At 37.4% G+C, this 22,763-nt stretch overlaps 1 protein-coding gene across 1 annotated transcript in view; it reads left to right on the forward strand.

The window, feature by feature from the left end:
- pappa2 (pappalysin 2) overlaps nt 1-21,754 on the forward strand; it is a 63,393-nt gene extending 41,639 nt beyond the window's left edge. Inside the window, exons 20-27 of the mRNA XM_088311788.1 lie at nt 106-283; nt 3,815-4,028; nt 5,039-5,207; nt 6,111-6,243; nt 8,506-8,627; nt 12,704-12,775; nt 16,793-16,891; nt 20,815-21,754. Coding sequence (XP_088167914.1) covers nt 106-283; nt 3,815-4,028; nt 5,039-5,207; nt 6,111-6,243; nt 8,506-8,627; nt 12,704-12,775; nt 16,793-16,891; nt 20,815-20,928 — 1,101 coding nt within the window. The 3' untranslated portion in view covers nt 20,929-21,754. The remainder of the gene's footprint in view (nt 1-105; nt 284-3,814; nt 4,029-5,038; nt 5,208-6,110; nt 6,244-8,505; nt 8,628-12,703; nt 12,776-16,792; nt 16,892-20,814) is intronic.
- The last annotated feature ends 1,009 nt before the right edge of the window (nt 21,755-22,763 follow it).

Raw genomic sequence — 22,763 nt, forward strand, 5'->3', positions numbered from 1 at the left:
CCCTAAGTCAGAATGTCCGTTGTAGTATGAAGTGATTTCATTACTGGAGAAAATACTATTTTGATGATACTATCCCTCTCACTTTTGTGCCTCCACTTCTTGCAGAGACAGACAGAGATGGAATGTTTGCATGGTTTATGGAATCGTGCAGTTCGCTGCCAGCCTGTCGACTGTGGCCTGCCTGATCTGTCTCACGTCTACCATGCCATATACAGTTGTCCCTGGGGAACGACCTATGGAAAGCAGTGCTCATTTACTTGTGGCTCACCAGCCATACTTCAAGGTAAATCACAACATTTTCAAGAGTAGTTTGTGTTCTTGATTGAATAGTTTGTCTCATAAATAATCAACTTTGGGACTGTAACATTTTCTTTACAATCAAATGTTCTCTGCACAAACACACTAGTCTAAACATGGCATTCTGATTAATATATTGTGTTTGTGGAATCTGAATTAAAGCATCAAAATACACCTCTTTTTTCCCACCTCAAGGGCGGGCCATTTTGCCACTTGCTGTCGGCTGAAAATGACATCACAGTTATATCAGCGTTGTTCTTTGTGCCCAAAATGGAAATGTCCTCATTTGAGACACCAGAGATAAGCAAATCACTTTTCTTCATCAATAAGTTTCTACTGGTTATACTTTAATTTATTATTTAATTAATGACTCCAATCATAAACAAAGTTACTTAATTAACAAATTAATTCAAGCGTGTGCAGGCTAGTTGGAACGGGTGGGGAAAAGTGTCAGGTGTGATGTGCGATTGAAGAGTTTCAGCTAAAATGAAAGGAAAGATTTATAGAACTGTGGTGAGACCAGCAATGTTGTCTGGTCTGGATACAGTTACCACTGAAGAAAAGACACTAGGCAGAGCTGGACGTGGCAGAGAGGAAGATGCTGAGGTTCTCTTTGGGAGTGACCATGATGGATAGGATCAGGAATGAGTACATCAGAGGGACAGCACATGTTAGAGGCTAGTAAGTATATTGGCAGAGGAATGCTGAGTTTCCAAGTGCCAGGCAAGAGGTCTCGAGGAAGACCAAAGATCAGGTTTATGGATGCAGTCAAAAAGGACATGAAAATAGTTGGGGTGAGAGCAGAGGATGCAGAGGATGGAGGAAACTTATTTGCTGTGGCGACCCCTTAAGGGAAAAGCTGAAAGGAAAAGAAAAATTAATATAATTAATTCAGCATGTCAATAATTGATGAATGATTTAGTAATAAAAAAAATCATCAATTAACGAATCACTCCAATAATTGCAACATTAATCACTTCAGTCCGTCATTAATTACCTATCTAATTAATTAATTCATCATTTCAATCACTCAATCAATCAAATAATTATTTATTAATTAAATAACCAACTGACTATAAAATAGTTAATCAATCATCAGTTAATTTATTTGCTCGATAATTAATGAATTAATAAATGAATGTGACCTTTATTTAAACAGGAAAGGTCCCGCTGAGTTACCCCCTCCCCACAGTCCACACAGTAGAACGGTAGACATGACACAGGCAAGGAAATACAAAAATAAAGATTAAAAAAAAGTTTCAAGCGATTTGCATTGCTGCTTCAGGATTCATTTGAAAATCTGATTTAAGTACTTAGTGTCAATGATTCTGATTTCAAGTGGATTGAACGTCCAAGCTATGTTCTTGTCAATGGTGTGGTTCATCTTTTTTTGTTTAATGAATGGCTTGTCCTGTAAACACAATTCTGATATGGTAGAACATTTGAAATATAGTGCTTTCACAATAAAAGAATCAGTGCATGCTATTTTCTTCTAATATATTTGAGAAATACGTGATTAAAGTGTGACGTCATTAGCAAGCCTGCTTGCCATCAAAGGCAAAGCAACCCGTCCACATCTAGTACCGGCACCGGCAGTCATGCATGCATATCCCGGTGGTCGCGTGATCCCCTGTGGGGTGTTAAAAGTGTTCGTCAACATGTCAATTTGTACTGTAGTCCATTTAAGTCTGCACTATTTTAATACCCACTACTTGTCCATGAGTGCCAATATCGGACATTTGGATGTAGTCTGATAAAATCCGATCCATTTTTTATTTTTTTTTTGGCTGATATGTGGACCCGATCCGATACACATTATCGGATTGGGACACTCCTATATCTTACGTTCCATTTTTTCTCAGATATTCCTAGTTTTCTGGAGTCAGTATGTTCTTGAAATGATCAGAATGAACAAATATGATGCACGCTAACTTGTCAGTGGTCGACAAGCTGCAGAGAATGCTCAAATGTCATTGTGGAGTCAGCAGTACGACCCCAATTTTTGTGATCTGAAAACAGATTGTGAAGAAATAATTAAATTTGTGGCTTTTGGTTACATATTTTTGGACTCCATTCCGCATCAACCAAAGACCGGTACGCTTGTCATGAGTCATGATACTATATCCAGTACCAAGTACAACTAATACATTTTGATTATACCTGTGCCAGCATGTCTAAACTGATTATTTTCAACTATTAGAGCCAATACTTGTATGATCACTTTTGAATGTCGGTACTCTCCACTTATACTCAACATTCATGTTCCATGTGAAGAATGAAAAAGTATATTATTTTTGGCCTTTGCATGCATGAAGTTTTCCTCTCTGTATTATCACAGGACTAAGCCATAAAGGAAAACAAGAATGTTATCTGAGACAAATCAGTCCACGATGTGACCTACTTGTTTCTCTGTGTACTATTTTGTCTTAGAGTTCAATTTGCAGGTTGTTCATTTGTGCTAACTCTTTTGGGTTCCACAAATCCAATCCACACATTATTACAAGGCAAATTTGAATGAGGGATTGGAGAATGACAGTAGGCAGAACCAGTGATGTGTAAGTGCCACAAGGACAGGTTTGGGCAATGAACAGGATAAAAAAAAACAACAACAAAGTTTTGAAATGATTTGCAGTGTTGTCTCACAGAAAAATGTTTGTGGCTTCAAATGTTATTTTTATGTACCTCGATTGTCAGGGTGACAGTAGTATTTGCCACAAAATATATGATTTTAAATACAACAATAATTTTAGTGAAAATGCCTTGAAGAATGATGAAAAAAAAAATTACATTGACGTCTCATCATCAATAAAACGCAGTGAGCTTGTTAATGAGGTGGCAGAAAATAGAGAACAGAATAAAATAAAGACCAAATCAGAACATAATCTTTCAACAACAACATTGGTGCTATATACTTTTAACAGTTAGCAAGCACACCCGATTAAAAGCCACAATAGCTAAATTTAGCCCGAAAGACAGATTATTAAATACATTAGCCGCTTCGGATAAATGAAATAAATAATAAATTACAATAATATATAATAATAAAAGGGAGGTCTTAAAAAGAGTCACTGATGCAGTTGTGGTTCACCTGGCCACCTGCAGTTCCCACTCAGTGACTGTGTTAATACAATTGTTTTTCTGTCCCTGGATGTGTCCTGTCTTTGACTGACGACCAGTCCAGGGTGGAGTCAATGAATTCCCTGAACATGGTGAATGGTGTAGAAATAGATGGAGGGTTGAATTTTCAATAACGGAACCCCGCAATTACCCAAAACAAAGTTCACTCTAGATTCTAAATTGGGTTAAGATTATTGTGATTACATGATCTCTAGCCTCATTAGATTACTGATTTAGCAACTTCCCTATACAGTCGATAATGAAGGAACATCAATTTTTCTGAATTCATGCGACCAAGGACAAGTTTGCTTGTGAGAAACATCATTTCCATTACAGAAACTGTCTTGCTCCCTTTTCCCTCTCTTATATCTCCTGTCTTTCATCTTCTCTGTATTCTTAGGTGACAATGACAGGTTGGTATGTTTGGAGGATGGTCTGTGGTCTTTTCCAGAGGCTTACTGTAAGATCGAGTGCCCGGAGGTTCCAAACATCCCTAACGCCAAGCTGCTGACGGCAGAGTGCCTGTCCTCAAGCCATGATGTTGGCTCCACCTGCCGTTTCAAATGCAACCCAGGCTTCAATGTATTGGGGACTCTCAAAAATAAGACCCCAAGGTGAGTTTTGGTGCTTTTGCTGATCCAAAGATGTGATTAATCTTGTATCCATTTACAATGCAATGCAATGTAAGTTTCTTTATTTTCAGCGGGCTCACATTACAGTCTGGTGTCATGTGTACCATTTTTAATTTTACATTGCCACACAAAGGCAAGACCGTTTTTAAGACAGCTTTGTACCCTGTTTCAGATAATCTTTTGTTACATGCTACAGTCTGTTTTGGGAGTTATCATGTTGAGTTCATGTGTAAAATATGCTGTAAATCTTAATTTCCTCAATGTACTTATTAAACAAGCATTTATTATGATATGAAACCAATAAAATATAATCATGTGTTTTTAATGATGTATAAAATTTCCATTTAGTAAGGTGATAAACAACTTCACGTTAAGATCTGTTTGTAACTTGGTATCTTTATGAGTTTCACTTTCTCAAGCAATTGTGTAAACATTTTAATAACCCCTGATGCTTTATTAGTTCAACGTGTGAAAGTGAACAGCAGCAGCTGTGAAAGAGCTTCAAACAGGCTGTCTTGCCTTTGACACATCAACCCATATGACTTTATGCTATAGCACACGCAGTACTGTTGCATTCACGCAATTGATGGCATATAATGGAAATGGTATTTACTGGCGAGTGGGAGGTCCTCTGTGGCTTTGTATGTTTTTGTTATTGAAACAGTCAAAGGATAATGGAAAAGGTTGTGTGCGCGTGTGCGTGTGTGTGAGGGGGTGGGGCGTTATTGAGTGTATGTCCATGTACATATTCTGCGGCGTTTGTCTGTTTGCAGTTCTAAATAAAGTGTTTTAAAGTGAAAAAGAGTACCTCAGGCTCAGGTAATCCCAACTCATTGAAACACAGCATCAGATTACGCCCCAAAGGTCGAAATGCAAATCAGCTCAGCCCACTTTAAATTTTACCTTCCCTATCTTGTTTTTGGATTTGTTGGATTTTCAAAAAAGATAATAATCGGTCACGGAGTTTTTCTTTATACCTCTCTTGTTTTTAGGAAATACTTCAAGTCTGAGTGCCGAGAGGACGGGCAGTGGGAGGATGCCTCATGTGAGCCCGTATCTTGCCCATCCTTACCTGATGTTTTCCAGGGCATGTATATATGCACCAATGGCCTCTACTATGACACACTCTGTACCCTGCAGTGTCCAGATGCAAGTGAAAATGTGAGTTAGACAGTTGCAGAAAGTCGGCAACGGCATGAAAGCCATGTTTTGTTCGATTGAATTGTCAATGAGTGCATGGCATGTGACCATCCTGTTTATCATTTGTCACAGTTCAGCTCAAAGCCTGTGGCAAAATGAGGGGATGCAGACAGCAACATGGGCCAATTGAATGATTTATTGTAACCAATAAATAACTTAAAACAATATAATGGAGTTTGGGATGTGAGTGTGTAAATGTCTGTGGAAAGTGCATGTTTGAATGTAAGTGTATGTCAGAATTATAATCAGAATCACCTTTATTTATTTATTTATTTATTATAATCAGAATACAATACAACTTTATTTATATAGTGCATTTCACAACAGCTGGAGCTGTAACAAGACCTGTATCTGCAAAGTATGCGAGGAATTCGGTAATGTGAGGCTATCATTGTACAGTAGTACCACCCAATGACAGCTCTGAGCAGAGATAAAGTGATCAGTGGTGTTGTACTTACAATACTACGACGGTTGTGCAGGTAATCGTTGCAGCATTTTTAAGATTTGCTCTACTGATTTAAACTTGTTTTGGATTGACTTATGTTGCATATTAAAATGTTTTATATTAAGCTATGAGTTTTCTGGCTGTTCACAGAACAGGAATGCCTGTCTTTTGTCTTTGCTTGGCTTGATGATCAAAGCCATTCATTGTCAATATAACAACACAAACTACACGTTAGCAGATACTGCCGATTTCCCCCAACAAAAAAAATGAGTCTGTTTTTTGTTTGTTTGGTAATAAATATTTCCTTGTTGTGTTTTCACACCAAAGTCTCCTTTTCTTTCCGCTTCTTTTGAAGTGAACCATATTCTATTTTACATGAAGAATTACTGAATATTGTGATTTACTTTGCTGGCTTCCAGAGTGTGATTCGCTGCACTAAGGATGGTGAATGGACAGCCCAGTTTACCATGTGCTCCAGGCTCCAAGGATTCTGTTCTGCTCCCACTGATCTAAACTCTGTAACGTATAGCTGTGATGAGGGCTTTAATATTGGTGAGTAAAATTCACATTGCAGATGATCTTGTTTTGGGGCAAACTGTCTAAGACATAGCCTGGTCATTGATGGTGTAAAAGCATTTTATAAATGAAGAGGTGTCTAGTAAGCAGCTACATTTACTCATTTGAATTTATTTTAGTGTTGCCAAGCGATTACATTTTTTTAAACTAATTAATCTTCAAAAAAATCCTTAATTAATTGCGATTAATCCAATTTTTTCTACTACTATTTTTTGGGAAGCTTTTAACAGGTATTTAATTGAATAATATCTTGTAAATAATGTAAAATAAAAATAAAAATATGAATTGTATTTTAAATCAAAGACTGTTCTAATAGCTTTCTTTGATCCTTGAATACGATCCAGGAATACTTCTTAGAAAGGATTCTCAAATGCATTTTGTTGTAAGTACCACACTCCAGCAGTTTTAGTTTGCAAGGCCCAATAGTAACTTGAGCAAAGTCTTTTGTTCTGAGATGAAGTGCTAAAGATGTACAGCTAATATAGTACAGTGATTGAATTTGGCTTTGCAAACTATGCTAATTAATTTTTGAAGTAAATAAAACAAAGTTTACTGAGTTAAATATTTAATTGCGTGAATTTTTTCAAAAACTTAATCTTGAGTTAACGCTTTAATATTGACAGCCCTAATTTATTTAAATAACATTTTCAAAGTAGTTTCAATGCAAAGTACTTTGTAACTTTTTTTTTTGTATTTTGTTAGGAAGAAACACAGTGAACTACATTCGGCTTGCAACTTTTATTCCGTATAGATTCTGCTTGTGTGATCTAGTTTGGTTCGGCAGAGTGACTTGTGTCACATGACCCCAGGGGCGCTGCTAGAACTTTTTCATTGGACTGTCAGGGGGTCGCAACAAATCATTAAGTGGGTGGGCAAAAGCACACATGCACACTAAGTAAAAAGTAGCATTTTGTTGAGATTCATTTACTTGCATGATTTTCTTTCATCCTTCTTAGCTTTAGTGTGCTATCTCATAGTTTACTTCTGCCTTATGCACTGATTTGCTAGCTAGTCGCCACAGGAATCTGTGGAGAAAAAGTGTTGGTTTCTGCGGAGAGCAATTCCTAATTCTGTGTCTTAAAAGTTGATTTTAAGCTTTAAAAAAACAAACACAAAAAAAACAACCTAAATGAGGAGTTATAAAGCAAATTTATGTAAAATAAAGTAAAGATTTTTTATAGGAAATTATTTGCAAAACCAAAACACTGTGAAACAATGTGGCTATAAAATAATCAGCATCAATATTGTCTTTGTCGCTCTTGGGCAGATATATTTGCATTACGAATAAAATTCAAAACATTGAACCAAACTTTGAGAGCGAACTATATTAAAGCACATATTTGAACAAAGTATAAACTATCCACTTCACCTGGATAATGTAAACATACTGCGTACAGTATGATAATAAATAGTAGTAATTCAGCCATGCAGACAGTTGATTTATCACGTTTTTGTGGATGGTTTTGAATTCAGTGGAAAATTCTGTGGTTGCAGATTTGTGTGGGAACTTGCTAGCTAACAGCCAATCAGAGTAATCGAGGACAGATACCAGATTACGTACTTCCGATCGAAGAAGTACCTCAGTGTAATGTGACCGTATGGAAACGGCTGTAAGACAGAACTTATCTGCACCATAAAATCACGTTCAACACAATCAAAAAGAGTGATTTAAAAACAATTTATTTCTTCTTTTTTTTTGTTGCGCCCCAGTTTCTCAATACCAAACTATTGTTTTCACTAAATACTGACTATTTATAGAAGTAATTATGTGGAGGACTGCTTTTTACTTTAACTTGAGCGATGCTGGAATGTGTCAGTACATTTATTATTTTCATTGTCATACATGCATATTCCCCAAATTGTGTCACACATTCTCGAGCAGAGAGTTAATTGAGCACCAGGGAGCAATTCAGAGTATTGGTGTCTTGCTTAAGGTTCAGGTGATGTTGTGGGTGGATTTACACGTTCTTCTGCTGGTTGATGACTGCTCATAAACCCTGACCCCCATCGTGTGGTGATGTCTTGGGCCAACTCTTTTTAATTGCTTGTATAACAATACTTAGGTCTCTGGAGTTCCAGCACACACTTCCATGGATGAACTTACACAATCCAGTATTTTTTTCAAGAACTGTCCATTTAATTTATTCATATTATTTCATAGTGACAGCTGATGCCACTGTGATGAGTAGGTCAACTTTAAATTCAAACAAGGAGTTTTATTGTTTCTTTTCTGTGCAGGTGCCATTTGCTACCCTACTTGTGTCTTGACCCCGGACATGGATCTTCATGACCCAGTGGTTCTGCCCAACGGCTCCACGGTTGGTTCTTTAAAACATTGGATGCTTCCCATCAAACTTCAGGTGAGATGTACAAGAATAATACTCGTGATTTAGATTACAACCATAGCTGTAACATTATTTTTAAACAATTTTCAACTTTTTAAAATGTTCATAAGGACCTTTTCCAACTGTGGAAATATTTGCATTAGGCTTAATCAGTCAAATAGTCGCTCTTTATTTATTGTAGTTACTAGCTCTTGTTGTTGCGCACTACTGTTGAGGATTTTAGTGTTGAAATTCGAATCCTGAGAATGATTTTACTTGGAGCGCACAAATCTCTTTTCTTAAACATTAAATCTCAGTGTGTTTTTACTTTTTCTCTAAAATTAGAATTGCTGTGTGTCACAGCAGAATTCAGTGATAGAGAAGCTTGAAAACATTGCAACATGCTAAAATAACGTGGTAATGTTGTGAACCGGTAGGACCACAATATGTGAGCTTGTCATATACTGCAAAAACTATTTAAATGTTGGCCTGGGCGGGGAATAAAGCAGCAACATGAGTCCCCCAAAGGGCTTTTCTGGAATTATTCGTCTATTTTCCAGTGAGAATCAGATTGAATATGATTAATAGCTAACATAAGATTCCTGTCAAAAATGAAATTAAAGGTCAAAGTAGAACATGTTCTTATTTTGTGGCTGAATGGTCATAATTTTCAACTTAGTCGTGATGGTGTGCTGACCAAGTCCGCTTGTGAAATTTGAAAATCACTGGCAGTTTTTGTAAAAAGTGGTTGTTTTGTTCCCTTGTTGCCATGTAACCAATCTGGACTGTGATGAAAGCTGAGCCACCCAAAAACAGCGAAGAAATGAATCCATCAGAATGAATAATGTACTGAAACAGCTGGTGGTCTGAGCAACAGCATGCAGAAAAATGAGTTACTAGCCGTTGACCCATCTTTATGGATAGATTCATATTAAGTCAAATTCTGTGTTCATATAATAGCTCTCTAGCTTGACCTGCTGCTTCTCCTGCTTCCCTGCGGAGCTTGGGTCCGCCTGCCTCTCCGCCACACCGAACCTTGGCACTTGGAATGTAAATGTGTTATTGTTCGACTTTTTGCCCTATATCAATGACATTCTGAAACTGTAAAAATTCTCAAATATCCTTGGACAAAAGTAAAAAAAAAAGTTTAAAATGATGAATGAATTCCTGTTCCCATATAGCAATAATATTTTGATAAATATTTTGTCACAATACTCCCACTGGCCTCATATTAATTGGAGTCTATTTCTACTGTATTTCTGTCACTGAGACAAACTATACTTTTTTGTATTTGAAGTGTTAGCTCTAAAATTAGTGTTTGCTGCAACATTAAGGGGATAGGCTTGCCATGAACACTGTTGAGCAAAGTTTTGCCCATGTTGCACACAGCTATGCTCTTCTGACAGATTGTAAAATAAATAAATAAATAAATAAAAAACTAAAGCAGGCCAACAAATGTGGTCTTGCTTGTTTTCATGTCATTAGCCTAAAGTGCTGGTAGACTCAATGTATCTTGACCATCAGTCTTATGAGGGTGCCAGGAATGAGAAAAGTAACACCAATAATGCATTATTTCCTAAAACCCAAAAGTTCTCATACATCTTTTAAGCCCCTATCCCACTGAGCGGTGAACATTTGTGAGAGTTTGCGAAGGTAGCGAATGTTGCTTCCTCATCAGTGTTCGTTCAAGATCGCAAACGTTCACCAGACGTTTATACAGTACAATACAACTTTATTGATATAGCGCATTTCACAACAGCTGGAGCTGTAAAAAAAGAATAAAAATAAAATACTAATATAAAAGATTAAATCTTTAAAGATTTGAAGACGAACAGAAGTATCTAAAAGCGAACTCTAAAGTGCACTGGGTGCAAGTGGAGAGGCCAAGATTGGGGTCTTCCAAGCTCCAGTTAAAAGACGAGCAGCAGCATTTCACACCAGCTGGAGGCGCTTTGAGGTAGGACCGGCTGACTCCAAAGTAAAGTGCATTACAATAATCTAGCCGAGATATAATGAAGACATTGATTACTGTTTCGAAGTGCTGCTGAGAAAGAAACGGCTTTAGCCAACTGCCCAAGATGAAAGAAGCTGGATCGAACAACAGCACTGATTTGCCCATCTAATTGAAAATTTAATTTAAAAAAAAGTTCTCTTGCCTGTTGTTAAACCGTTAGGTGAATGTCTGGCAAATGTTTGCGACTTTGAACTAACCCTGACAAACCTTGACGTGATCTCGCATTTTGCTACCTTCGTCAGTTGTCCCAAATGTCAGGGGAATAAGGACTATAAGCTTTAAGGCCCTTATCCCTCTGAGGGGAAAACTTTGCTTTCCTTCTCAAGCTCAAATGAATAACAATGCAATATGTAGTTGACATTTATAAATATCTCTGAACTTTTATCCGAGCTTTGACTAAACAATTGGCGAGATTTTCTAGGAAAACATTTTCATTTCTCAACTACAACAGCCTATCACATTCCCAGAGTGTATTTGGATGCGTGTCCAAATGTGTTTGCATTACTGGAAACAAGTGCAATCTGCAAGAGGAAACTTTGCAGTTGACGTCAAATTTTCAGGAAACACATACACACTCACACAATGAACAAACTTATTGGACTGCCAGTTTTTGCCTGAAAGTTGGATCATGTTACACAGCATCATATCTCATGAATAGATTCTAAGTGAATGCTGTCAACACTGACTCACTTTTGCCTTGCTTTTGGGTGGTCGGTCAGCTTGCCAGACAGTCAGTGAATCTGACCTTACCAAGGTCAAATAGTTGGATAAAGGTTTGGCTGCTTACCACATACTCCTGACGCTGCCTTGTGATTTCAGGGCATTGTGTTATCTCAAATATCTGAGCTCCCTGACTAGCCCACAAGGGGGGATTGCCTTTCTGCTGAGCACCTTGTCTTATGGTTGATAAGCGGTTATGATTTGAGAACAGTAATTATATTGCTTCTGTTCCAAGTTTTTTTTTAATATACATAACAGATGGAAATTGAAAATGATTTAAAATCAACATAAATGAACAATCATCATTTTCATTGCTTACACCCAATCATTTGGCTCGTCATGGTCCAGCTTGCAGCGACAGTTCAATCAGTTCTACCAGACTTACCAAGGTGTGGGCCGTTCTAATTTTCTAATTTGCAAGGTCTTTCAGTTATCTGTTCATGTGTGTTCTCCCACCAGCGGTGATATTTGAGGAGTCAAGGAAATAAGTAGAAGTAGTAGAAGAGTTCTACTTGCCAGTTCATTGTGATTAGACTGGTCTGCAGCGATGTGACAACTTGTTCAAGCAGTCACAATTCAGACAAGGCGCTGAGAGGTGTGCGCAGCTCCCAATAGGGCAGTCCTATCAATATCTGCAAACACAAAACTAGCATAGTAGGACTTAAGAGTGCTGGCTTTTTGCTGAAGCTTGTAACATGGGAAAAGCATTGTACGTTCTATTTTCTTTCATGCAGTTTTTTTAATTTTAGTTTTCAATGCTTGTAACTATTCCATCTTAGTGTTTTATTTACATACACACACATTTATTTTTATTTTATTTTTTATTTTTCAGAAAACAGAGATCCTTTAGCTCAAAACTTGGCATGATAGAGAAAAACTAAGACCAGTTTTGGATTACGCAACCAAAAATGAGAAATGAGAAAAGCGAGTCTTCAGAGCCTTGGGTGAGAAGGGCTCAATTCACCTTTTTTGAGTGTGCTAATTCAGCTTCACACCGCCACACACTGAGACACATCAGCAAATGCTGAAGGTCACAGGTTGATAAGTTGAAACAATTGCAAAATGAGACAAATGAGCTTCTCTGGCCTCTCTGTGACTTTGCTGGTCAGAATTTCAACAATTTAGAGGCGATTGCAATTTTGTAAGGCTCACTGACCAAAAGCGGCCCTATAGAAAATAGTATTTTCACCCTTTAGCATTGACATGTAGGCTCCCATTTTGGGAGGGGTATTGAAGCACTCCCATTTTGATGCAAATAAATCAATTTTGAGGCTGTGAAAAGTAATTGTTTTTACCTTTCACTTGGCAAACTCTTTTACCATTATATTTGTTGATTCAGGATTGCTCAACTTTCCTTATTTTGTGCTTTGATTTTCAGACAATTGTTTGCACAGGAATGATGAAGTGGTACCCAGCCCCTGAAAACATTCATTGCATTCAGTCATGTGAGGTAAGATTGAAAAGAGCTGAGTCTGAGTATTGCGTGTTTCCCCCAACATTCCGTTCCTGTCCATTAAACCATGCGTAATGTGAAGGCCAACACCACAGGCATCAATGTCACCCAGGTTTTTGAGACCGTTAAATGGGTGAATGTCTTTTTCAATCGTGACTGACATTGTGTCTGGCCAAGAAATACAAAAATATTTATAGCTTCACACAGATAATATTTTAGTTAGAAATTTCAACATTCTTAGATGTCACACAAGAGAACAATGTAACTATCAAATGTGAACTTTAATGATGAATACACTTAACTTATTTTAATAATAATTGATAAACAGATGTTAACTGTCATTTTTTAAGTTTAATGAATGATGATGACATAATAGAAAAGTAGTTTGAATCACACATCTTTTTCAACATTTGGAATTGCCACAGCAGTATTCTAAATTGCACAATTTCAGGTTCCACAAAAGTAGAGTGAAGAGGAAATATTCTTGCTCATTCTAGTAAAGGTCAACCTGATTAAATTGGGATTCCAAATATCGAAAACATTACTGTTAAAACCCTTTTTTTTGTGTCACAACATTAAATGATGTGATAATCACTGGAGACTAAAACACTATTCCATTGCCGTTTCTCATTTATCATTCAATATATGGCCCTCTTTTTTCCTTGTTTTTGTTTGACTATCGTTTGTTTGGTTCAGAAAATCCTGGAACTACCTTTGGAACACAAACTATGGATGAAACACATTCTCCTTAACTGCCGGCAAACATTTTCCTCTTTAATTCTTCTGTGACTGTTGTGATGCAAAACATTTCCCGAAAACCGGGTCTTCCATAACAACGCAAATTATTACTGAACACATGTGTTTCTCATATTTTGCTTTCCTTTTTAAAAACTGTTGATCATTGACAATTAGAGTAAATGTCATCCGAGTCATGAGCCACTGTGTAACTAATAGCTGGCTACAACCAGCCTTTATAAACAACCTTACTATCTCGGCATTATTTTTGCTATGGCTTTGATGTTTTTCAGTCACATAACACACACATTAGGCCCAACTTGATCAGTTTTAACATTTGCTGCAGTAAGTATACCCTAAAGCACATTTTGACTTTACCCCAAAGTAACCCAAAATACACAAAACAATGTATTAGTTTTAAATATCATACTTTTGTACGAGAGCCTTTTACCTGCTGAAAAAAATAAACAGACTAAGACAATCTTATCCACTTTACCCCATTTTGGCCACAACTCCGTCATGACCTCTCTGTCCATATTCATAAGATTAATAATCCTCCATCTACGTTCGTCTTTTCCATTTGAAATTTTGTCTGTCCGCCTCAGCTAAAAAAAAAAAAATAATCCTGATCAATAAATATGTTAGTGAAAAATGGGCCATCGCCGCCAGATAATTCCTTTAGAAGTTGCTCCACTCAGTGTGTACATTTCATGAAGGTGTGTAAGTGACACATGGGAGAATCAGTGCAGCCAATTAAGTGCATAGCTAGTGCGCTTTTTCTGACTTAAGTTAGCTTAAGGAGAATATGCCCCAATATAAATACTAGAAAGTTGATAATTAGATCTTACGATATGGCAGCGGGCGGCACGGTGGACGACTGGCACAATAACCTCACTGTACAGAGGTGCAGGTTTCAATTCCTGCCTGTCGGACACCTGATTGAAATTTATCAAACAGTTCGCTTGAGTTCAACAACTTGCTCAGTTGATTAAAAAGCAATTTCTTGACAATCTTGGATAAGAAGGGAAGGTCTTTTTTAGGAGGGCATTGACAGCGGCGGCTACTTTCAGGGGTTTAGGAAACTTGCCTGACTGAAGTGAGCCGTTTATTATTTGCTGTAACTCAGAACAGATATCACGATAGTTTTGAAAAAGTCATGTGGCATTGAGTCAAGACAGCTAGTTGATGGGTTCAAATGCTAAATCAAATCGGTTATTGTTTTCTGATCCACTGTATCAAAGTCTGTCATGGCAATTGAATTATTCCTGAGTGATTTTAAGTTATGCGTCATTTTGTAATTTTGCACGGTTTGTGACAATGTTTGAGTTGATGATTGTTTTTTTTTTCACTAAAGTAGCAGGCAAATTCATCGCACTTATCTGTTCAGAGAAGTTCTGGTGCTATTTAATTTGGGGGGATTTGGGAGTTTGTCGGCCACAGCAAATAGTGTGTGTGTATTGTATATATTCTTACAGATTGCAGAAACATGCTGTTGTCTGTCTTCTACTAGCTCTTTGTTAAAATAACGAAGACGTTGTCTCTATTGGCCAAAATGAACGTGGAGTGTAGTTTTATCTCCACTTGCACTCCGCTTTCCTGCACTTTGATTTCAAACTCATTACGCTCATAGTGCACCTGCAAGCTGTTTTAGGTTGACATGAAATCGTCTTAGTTTTAATTGGAGCGACAACATGCAGGACATTTGAGAATTTCCAGGTGGATCTATCCAGAAGTTCATCAACAATCTCTGCATTCACAGATGTTGAAACAGCCATAATTTTCATGAACATGTTGCTTGTCTCCGAATTTACGTCTTTTTTTTTCTTAACTGGCACATTGGTTGTCTGAGCGTTTGGCATTATTTGCAGTTCAAAGAACACACAGACATGATCTGAAAGAGCCAGATCTTAAACATCAACAATTGAAATGTCAACACCTTTCGAGATAATGAGATAAAAAATGTGACCTTGAGAATGTGTTCGACTTTTTACATGTGAGAGACCAAAAGTAATGACTACATTATAAAGTTCTTTGGTATTTATATCCAAATTTTTGTCTCAAGGTATATTGACTTGCAACGTATGTATACATTACGCAACATTTTAAATTAAGTTTTAAATTCACATTTTTTCATGCACGTTTTGGCACAACATTAACCCTATTATATGTGGTACACATGAACTAAAATTGTAAAGTAAATATTTACACCTCGGAGTATTACCAGCAAAATTCTCACACAGGGCATGTTTATGGGTATTGACAAAAGAACTTGCAGTAGAATGGAATTTGTTCGCCTGGACCAATCCCAATACCTAAGGTCGGATACGACGATACGTATTGAATTTTGTGCAGAGCAACCTCATTCTCTTCTGACTGGCCAGTTCGCATGTATTCGACGTTTAACAATAAAAATGTAACGTGAACAATAACACCAACAAATCTGATTTGACCTAAAAATCTGAATGGTATTAATGGTTTGAACAATCTGGCGGCAAAGTGTCACTTCGCATCACTTTCCCTTTTCGTTCCATTCCGCGGGCCAGCTGCCGGCGGTATGAATCAAGTTACGATTGGGCTAGCCGAAGCAAACAGCAAAAAATATTTCCTTAGAACCAAACAAACAAACATAAAAAATCAATTGATTTTACTTGTCATACTTGTGTGGGTGGGCTATAAATTTACTTGCACTGTCTAATATTTTTGTGGCAAAAGGGGCAGTCTGGAGCCCTGCGTAGGCGCAATATTATCTCGAGTCTAAAACAGACTTATCATGACAAAATTCTTGGTCCGATTCGAAACTATCCCAAGACATACTGTGAAGGAATAAAATACAAAAATCTGAACACACAGTATTTCACTTAAATGCCCTTACAGACAAGTTAAGCAAGTTATGCCATTCTAATCTAGTTCCAATGTCACCCAGGCTGACTAAAGATCTTGTGCATTTCAGATTGGTGCCATCGCTGAGGGCCGAGTCTACTGATTCACATTTACTTTCGCACCATGTTAAAACCAGTGTGTCTGTGCCTCACTATGAGAGGATACTTTAAAAATATCTAGTGTTCAAATGTGACTTGTGTGGACATTCCTGTCAATGAAAAATTGTTAAAAATGTTACTTGGCTTCCCCAATCGGTGGGCCCGTCACAATGTCGAATTATTTCAATTTGAGTGAAAAGCTGGGACGTATTACTTTCCATCACTCTACAAAACCATGTGTGGAATCAACATATATAGCTTGATTCTCCAATCATAATAAATGTTCATAAATTGTGTACAGCCTTTTGGCGGGGATGGCTGGTGCGACACCCTCAACAATCGAGCCTATTGCCAATATGACGGAGGTGATTGCTGTCCTTCTACACTATCCTCCAGAAAGGTAATACAAGATTCATATTCTATTCATTCCGTCTGCCATGCTAAATTGAATTGAGTTTTGTATTAATCCAAATGCACAATATTTGTCACAAAAATGTAAAATTAATAGTTTATACAGCAAGTGATTGGTTTAATGGCATTCATTTTGTAATGGAGTTGGCGCAGACAGACTCAAGCTGGATTAAAAGACAGATTCTTCCTGTTTATAGTTATAGTCGAAATTTGTCTCTGGCATCAGTGTTGTGCTGGTGGGCAGCAGACATCCAGAAAGCAAACAAATAGAGAGCTCCACTACTTTCCCCTCTCTCCTGTTAAAGACTGCACCTATTGAGTCTCTCGACTTTCGAGTTTTCAGCTCAAATGGTAAATAAGCAGGTTTTCACCACCTCACACTTTGTCACCTCTGCTACTCTGCTACCAAGCTACTGCAGAAATATCAAGTTACTGCTCACTGCGTTCGGGTACCATCAATTCAAGTTTGACAAGATCTTGTTTATCTGTGCAAATCTGTGGTTAAATATTAGCAATTTCAGAATAGCTCCATTATCGGCCTCTACAAAGGCAATCAGTAATGTTTTGATCACAATCAGTATTGTTGCTTTTGTTTGTTGGATAATAGCACTAAACAAAAATGACACAACTTATTTTTATGAAACATTGTGAATGAGTGACACTCAAAACAGGAAATATGTGCCATGCTTGAGCATGCTTTACCCCTGAGGTCTGATTTGTCTGATTAATGTTAATGCCACGTACCATGCACAAGCTTGACAAACCTCCTTTGTTCTAGTATGGTTCAATTAGGTGGATTTTGGCATGGTACATTTGTTCAAATTAAACATTCATTGCATTTTAAACCCCATGTTGCATGATAAAAAAAGAGAGAACAACTCAAATTAAGATATAAACTGATGTAAGTAATTCTCTTGACTTGATAGAGTGAGAAGAGGAAACTAAACTGTGTTCAGTAACGTGCCAGTTGACCTCTGCTCACTTGGCAGCCAAAATTAGAGGAGAGTCACTGCGTAGATGGACTAAGATGGACTTTTACTTTGTTTTACTTTAAAACCTTGCTCATTGGAGAAATCAAAAATAATAATTATGAGTCTGTAGATGCCAGCACAATAATTGGGCCACAGGAAGACTGCCACTAGCTCTATTTCACTGTGGAAAAAGTCAGCAGGAAAGGAGCATTGAGGTGTTGAAAGGTCGGTGGTTCATTTGGCTACAGGATAATAGCAGCAAAGCAAGTCAGGGTTGTGCTCAGGAAGTGAATGAAAGCATCCTGTCATGATAGTCCCAGCACGTTGGAAAGTGGAGCTGTTGTCATTACCTTCAACTTACATGTGGAATTCTCTTAATTTATTCCAACAAACAACAATTAGTATTACACGCACACACTTCCTTGTGAGAATGCAACCATGTGATTTGTTTCAAAATGGAAATAAATAAATAAATAACCCGATTGTTTTAATGCAGCTATGTATTCCACATCAAATTCATGTTACACTCTATAATTTTCCTCAGAATTTTGTGATATTTTCTTCCTCAGCTTGATCTGAACGAGTTTTTTTTCCTTCCATTATTAATAGAAAATTGCCATTTGAAATGGCTTTAACTTTGTCTCATGTGTGTGATTAAAATTGTATTTATTTATTTATTTTCTTTCACAATTAAACAGCTAAATGAACATCCTCAGAGAGTGGTGATTATATTGCCAAGGATTGTATAACAAAAATATGGGGCCTTGTGTTTGGATTACAGTTTGTTTATTTATCTATGCATCCACATAATTTGTTAATATGTTAATTGAAGAAACACAAAAAAAAAAGAGCTGCCATTTTAGTATTCCGAGCCTCAAGAACTGTTCAAAAAGAGCCATAATGTCCATCACTATTTAACGGATTTGGGGTTAATTATCTTGCTTCTTCTTCTCATTTGTGGTTCTGTCAAATCCGTTGGCATGTCTTGTTTCCCTTCGCTGTTACTGGGCTGTCTGGCCATTCCTGCTTTATTCTACAGTCTGACTGGACCATCACTGACTTGTATTGTAGTCAATGCTGCTACTTCATTGGGTGTAATAAAAAACAAAAACAATAATCATAACAGGACCATCTGAAGTCAAACTGCTTCAGTTACCTCAGTGAAATGCTATCAACCCTGTTTGAATCCAAAACTGAAAACGATCACCCGTAAAGTCCTCCAAGTTTACTCCTCGTCTTGCCTCACCTTGCTGTCATTTCTTTCCATTCTACCTCTTCTTCCTCTCATAGACTTCCTCTCGCTCCCTCTCTCCAGAGCAAATGTTTACATGTCTTGCTGCAGACATCTTCGCGCGGCATAAGAGTTTGTTTTACAACCCGTGGTGGTGGCTCGCTTCCGAGACAGAGCTGGCAGCTCTTGTTGTTGATTCTTAACATGTGTTCATCAGTTCACCTCCTCCAACGACGATGTGTTCCTCTTTCCTGCTCTCTGGAGACTCCCAAGGTTTCTTTTATGCTTTATTGCTCAAAGGCCGGGTTCAACCAATTGACACCTAGTGCTTTATTTCCATCCTCTTCTTTCTCAGTACTACTTTTTGGTTAATCAAAATTGAGAGACCCGACACATTATCCAGAGCTGCTTACAATGCTTTGTGACGCTTAAAATATAAATAAAATAAAATTGCCTTTATTAGTCCCACAATGGGGAAATTCGAGATTCAAACCCAGGCCTCCTGGGGAGACTGGGTCCTGAACGCGGCGCCTTAGACCACTCGGCCATCCTGGACAGTTCTACTGTAACGTAAAACCTACTTTCCATAGATATAAGTTTGCTGTCCAGCCATCCATATCTATACTTATATATACTATATCTATACATATCTATACACGACAGTTGAGGCTGATGTTGATGACATACTGGTAATTATTAACAGAACTGAATTTATTAGACCAACGTGTATAGCAATTAAATTCAATAAATATAAGCATTCCATCTTGGGGTAATCGTTATTTAAAAAAAAAAAATCAATAGCGAGCGAGTGAAATCTTCTGTCAGACTTTTGATGGTTTAAAAAAATAAATAAATTAATAACTTTCTGTCTTTTGTGCTGACCAATACCAAACTTACTGACTTGTGTGTGTGTGTGTTTTTTTGTTGTTTCTGTTATTTTGCCTTATAAATGCATTCTTTTTCTTTCTGTGTTTTTGTTTTGGACTTAACAAAATGTTTGCTTCTCCTCAACATTGATAACATGATTTCTAATTTCCCGCTAATTTATATTTCACCATATGGAATGCGCTTTGTCTCAGCTCCAGCTGTTGTGAAAATACGCAATATAAATGAAGTTGTATTGTATTGTAATGCATAGGTGGGAAATGCACGGCCTGCCACTGATATGTATATGATATATATATATTGACCTTTCTGGTGACGTGGCGCTAAAATGCTATAGGAATTTGAAGAGACTCAGTTAATAATAACTGCCATTTGTCCGCAAAGAGTGAACTTGAGTGAACTGAATTTGAATTGGTGTGGACCAGGGAAATCCGATGCACCAGGACCATTGTATCCAACTATCACGCTGTAGGGCATGGCTGGCAAACATTGTCAAACAGAATATATGACCAGACCGCTGCCTGCAACTACATTTATTCTTATTTGATAGCTGTGGGGAGTGGCTAAGCTTATCTCGCTTTTCAAGTTTTCTCTGTCACTCGCGCAAGTGAGCCTGCGGTTCGCAGTTGGCAAATGGGCCCCCAGTTGTCCGTGCTTGCCATAATAGCAATTATACTGTCTATAGATGAGGTGCCTTTTATCATTTTTATCCAGCAGTAGTCACCATTCTGATGTGATGAGCCACATTCTATGTATTTTTAAACACCAAAACTGTAACTGTGCTTATTTGTTGTAGTCCTGAAAACGATGCTTGTTTTTTGACAGGTCATTCAGTTTGGGGCAGACTGCAATCAGGATGAGTGCACTTGCCGCGATCCGGATGCCAAGGAGAATCAGCTCAAAGCCAAAGACCCGAAGGGGGGAGGAGGAATCCCATAAAATAGATGAGTGCAAGAAAGTGAAGCAGTGTAACATAAGTCAAGCAGTAGATAATATACACAACAACTCCCCCAAAACATAATACCATATCATGCACATATACAGTATGTTTTGAAGGCAAAGACATTCTTTTGAAAAGGGTCAATTGGATTGGTTCGGTACCATTGCTATTGTTAATTAGAGCATTGGTATTTATGAGGAAGATATTACACAAACAGATTGTATTTTAATGCGTAATGAGTTTAATGGTATGAGAGAACTCAAAATGGTGTAGTATAACTATGTAGTGAAGCAATTCACAGAATACAAATGAGGTTTGGTGCTTCTATTATCTATCATCCAATGATCAAAAATGATCAGAATGGTTGTAGCTCAACCTAGGACTTGTTTTTTTTTCTATTAACTTTAGAAATGTAAATGTCTTTATGACTAACACGTATTGATAAAAACACTTCAAGTCTCAAGTATCGTATCTGTATCTACGAGCTGACGTTTTTTGGTCAAAAGATAGTCAGCGGTATCAGTAATAATGCATTTTATTTCTTCAAAGTTAATGTTAACAAATCATTTTGACAGGCTTCTATTATTGTACAAATGTGACTGTAAAGTCGAGCATTAAGCAAATGTTGATTGTACCATATAAAATAACTGCTTAAAAACATTTTGGGTTCTCTGTGTGACAATTGGTGTTGGAAAAATGAACCGTACAGTTGAATACAAGGTATCGGTGCAATACGTCCACCCACCCATTGTATCAATTATTACAAGAAACATGCCTTTCAAGAAAAATTCAATGAACCTATCCAAATATTTTATCCAAACTTGAGGATAAGTGTAACCATGTTCAGTATTTTACAGTACTTCATACTCTGTATTGAATAAAGAGAAACTATATTTATCATTTTCAGTGGTTTTACTTTTGTTCACTGACTTATAGAAAAAAACTAAAAACATTTGCATCTCTTAGAATTACTATTTTGACATCTGTATACCGTCCATTTACTATACACCTTCTGCTTATCAAATTTCAAAATATTGGTATATTCTTCAATTACATAATAATAATAGATTTAATTTATAATGCACTTTACATTGGCGATAATTTCAAAGTGCTACAAAAGAAGGTACATCATTAATCATCATAAATAAATAAAAAAGAAATGGCGTTTAAAAAGCATGAAGGCATATAACCCAGTACAGCTACGAGAAAGCTTTGCTAAAAAAGTGGGTTTTCTACACTCGCTTAAATGAGTCAGCTGACTAAGGTGCACTTAGGTGGGCTGGGAGCGCATTCAATAATTCAGTTGCAATGGAACAAACGGATTTCCCATAGTTCTTAGCTTGGTCCTCCAAGGAACATGCGGTCCAGTCAGACAACCACCACCACCAGACAAGCGATGATTGAAGGGGGGGCAGCCGAATCGACTGCACTGACTAGTTCTGTTGTCTATGAGAAGTGCAGTAGCACAGAGTTAACCTCATACCTATCACCAAAGGACAGGTGGAAGCACAAGGCAGGTAAGAGAAGTGCCAAAGTTGTTAATTTGACCCGTAGCAGCAGCCTAGTAAAAACCTAGTTAACAACAAGTTAAGAGCGGGAAAGTATTACAAAGTGGGACTGCTGCAAAGGTACAAAAAAAATCCAGATTTATGACCCGCACATCTTCAAAGTTGGTACGAAAAATCTTCATCACCAATATTTACTGGAAAAATGCGTGACAAAATGGGGTTGGGCATGGCTCAGTGTAACAGGGGCGATGGAAGGTCTTTCTTCAAATGGTGCAACAAATTGACAGAGCCAGGTTATAGCTTCTGCAGCGTTTCCTCGAAGAAAC

The sequence above is a fragment of the Idiotropiscis lumnitzeri genome, chromosome 12, assembly GCF_059441095.1.
Source record: "Idiotropiscis lumnitzeri isolate Australia: NSW breed Sydney's pygmy pipehorse chromosome 12, RoL_Ilum_1.0, whole genome shotgun sequence".
NCBI classification, from domain to species: Eukaryota; Metazoa; Chordata; class Actinopteri; order Syngnathiformes; family Syngnathidae; genus Idiotropiscis; species Idiotropiscis lumnitzeri.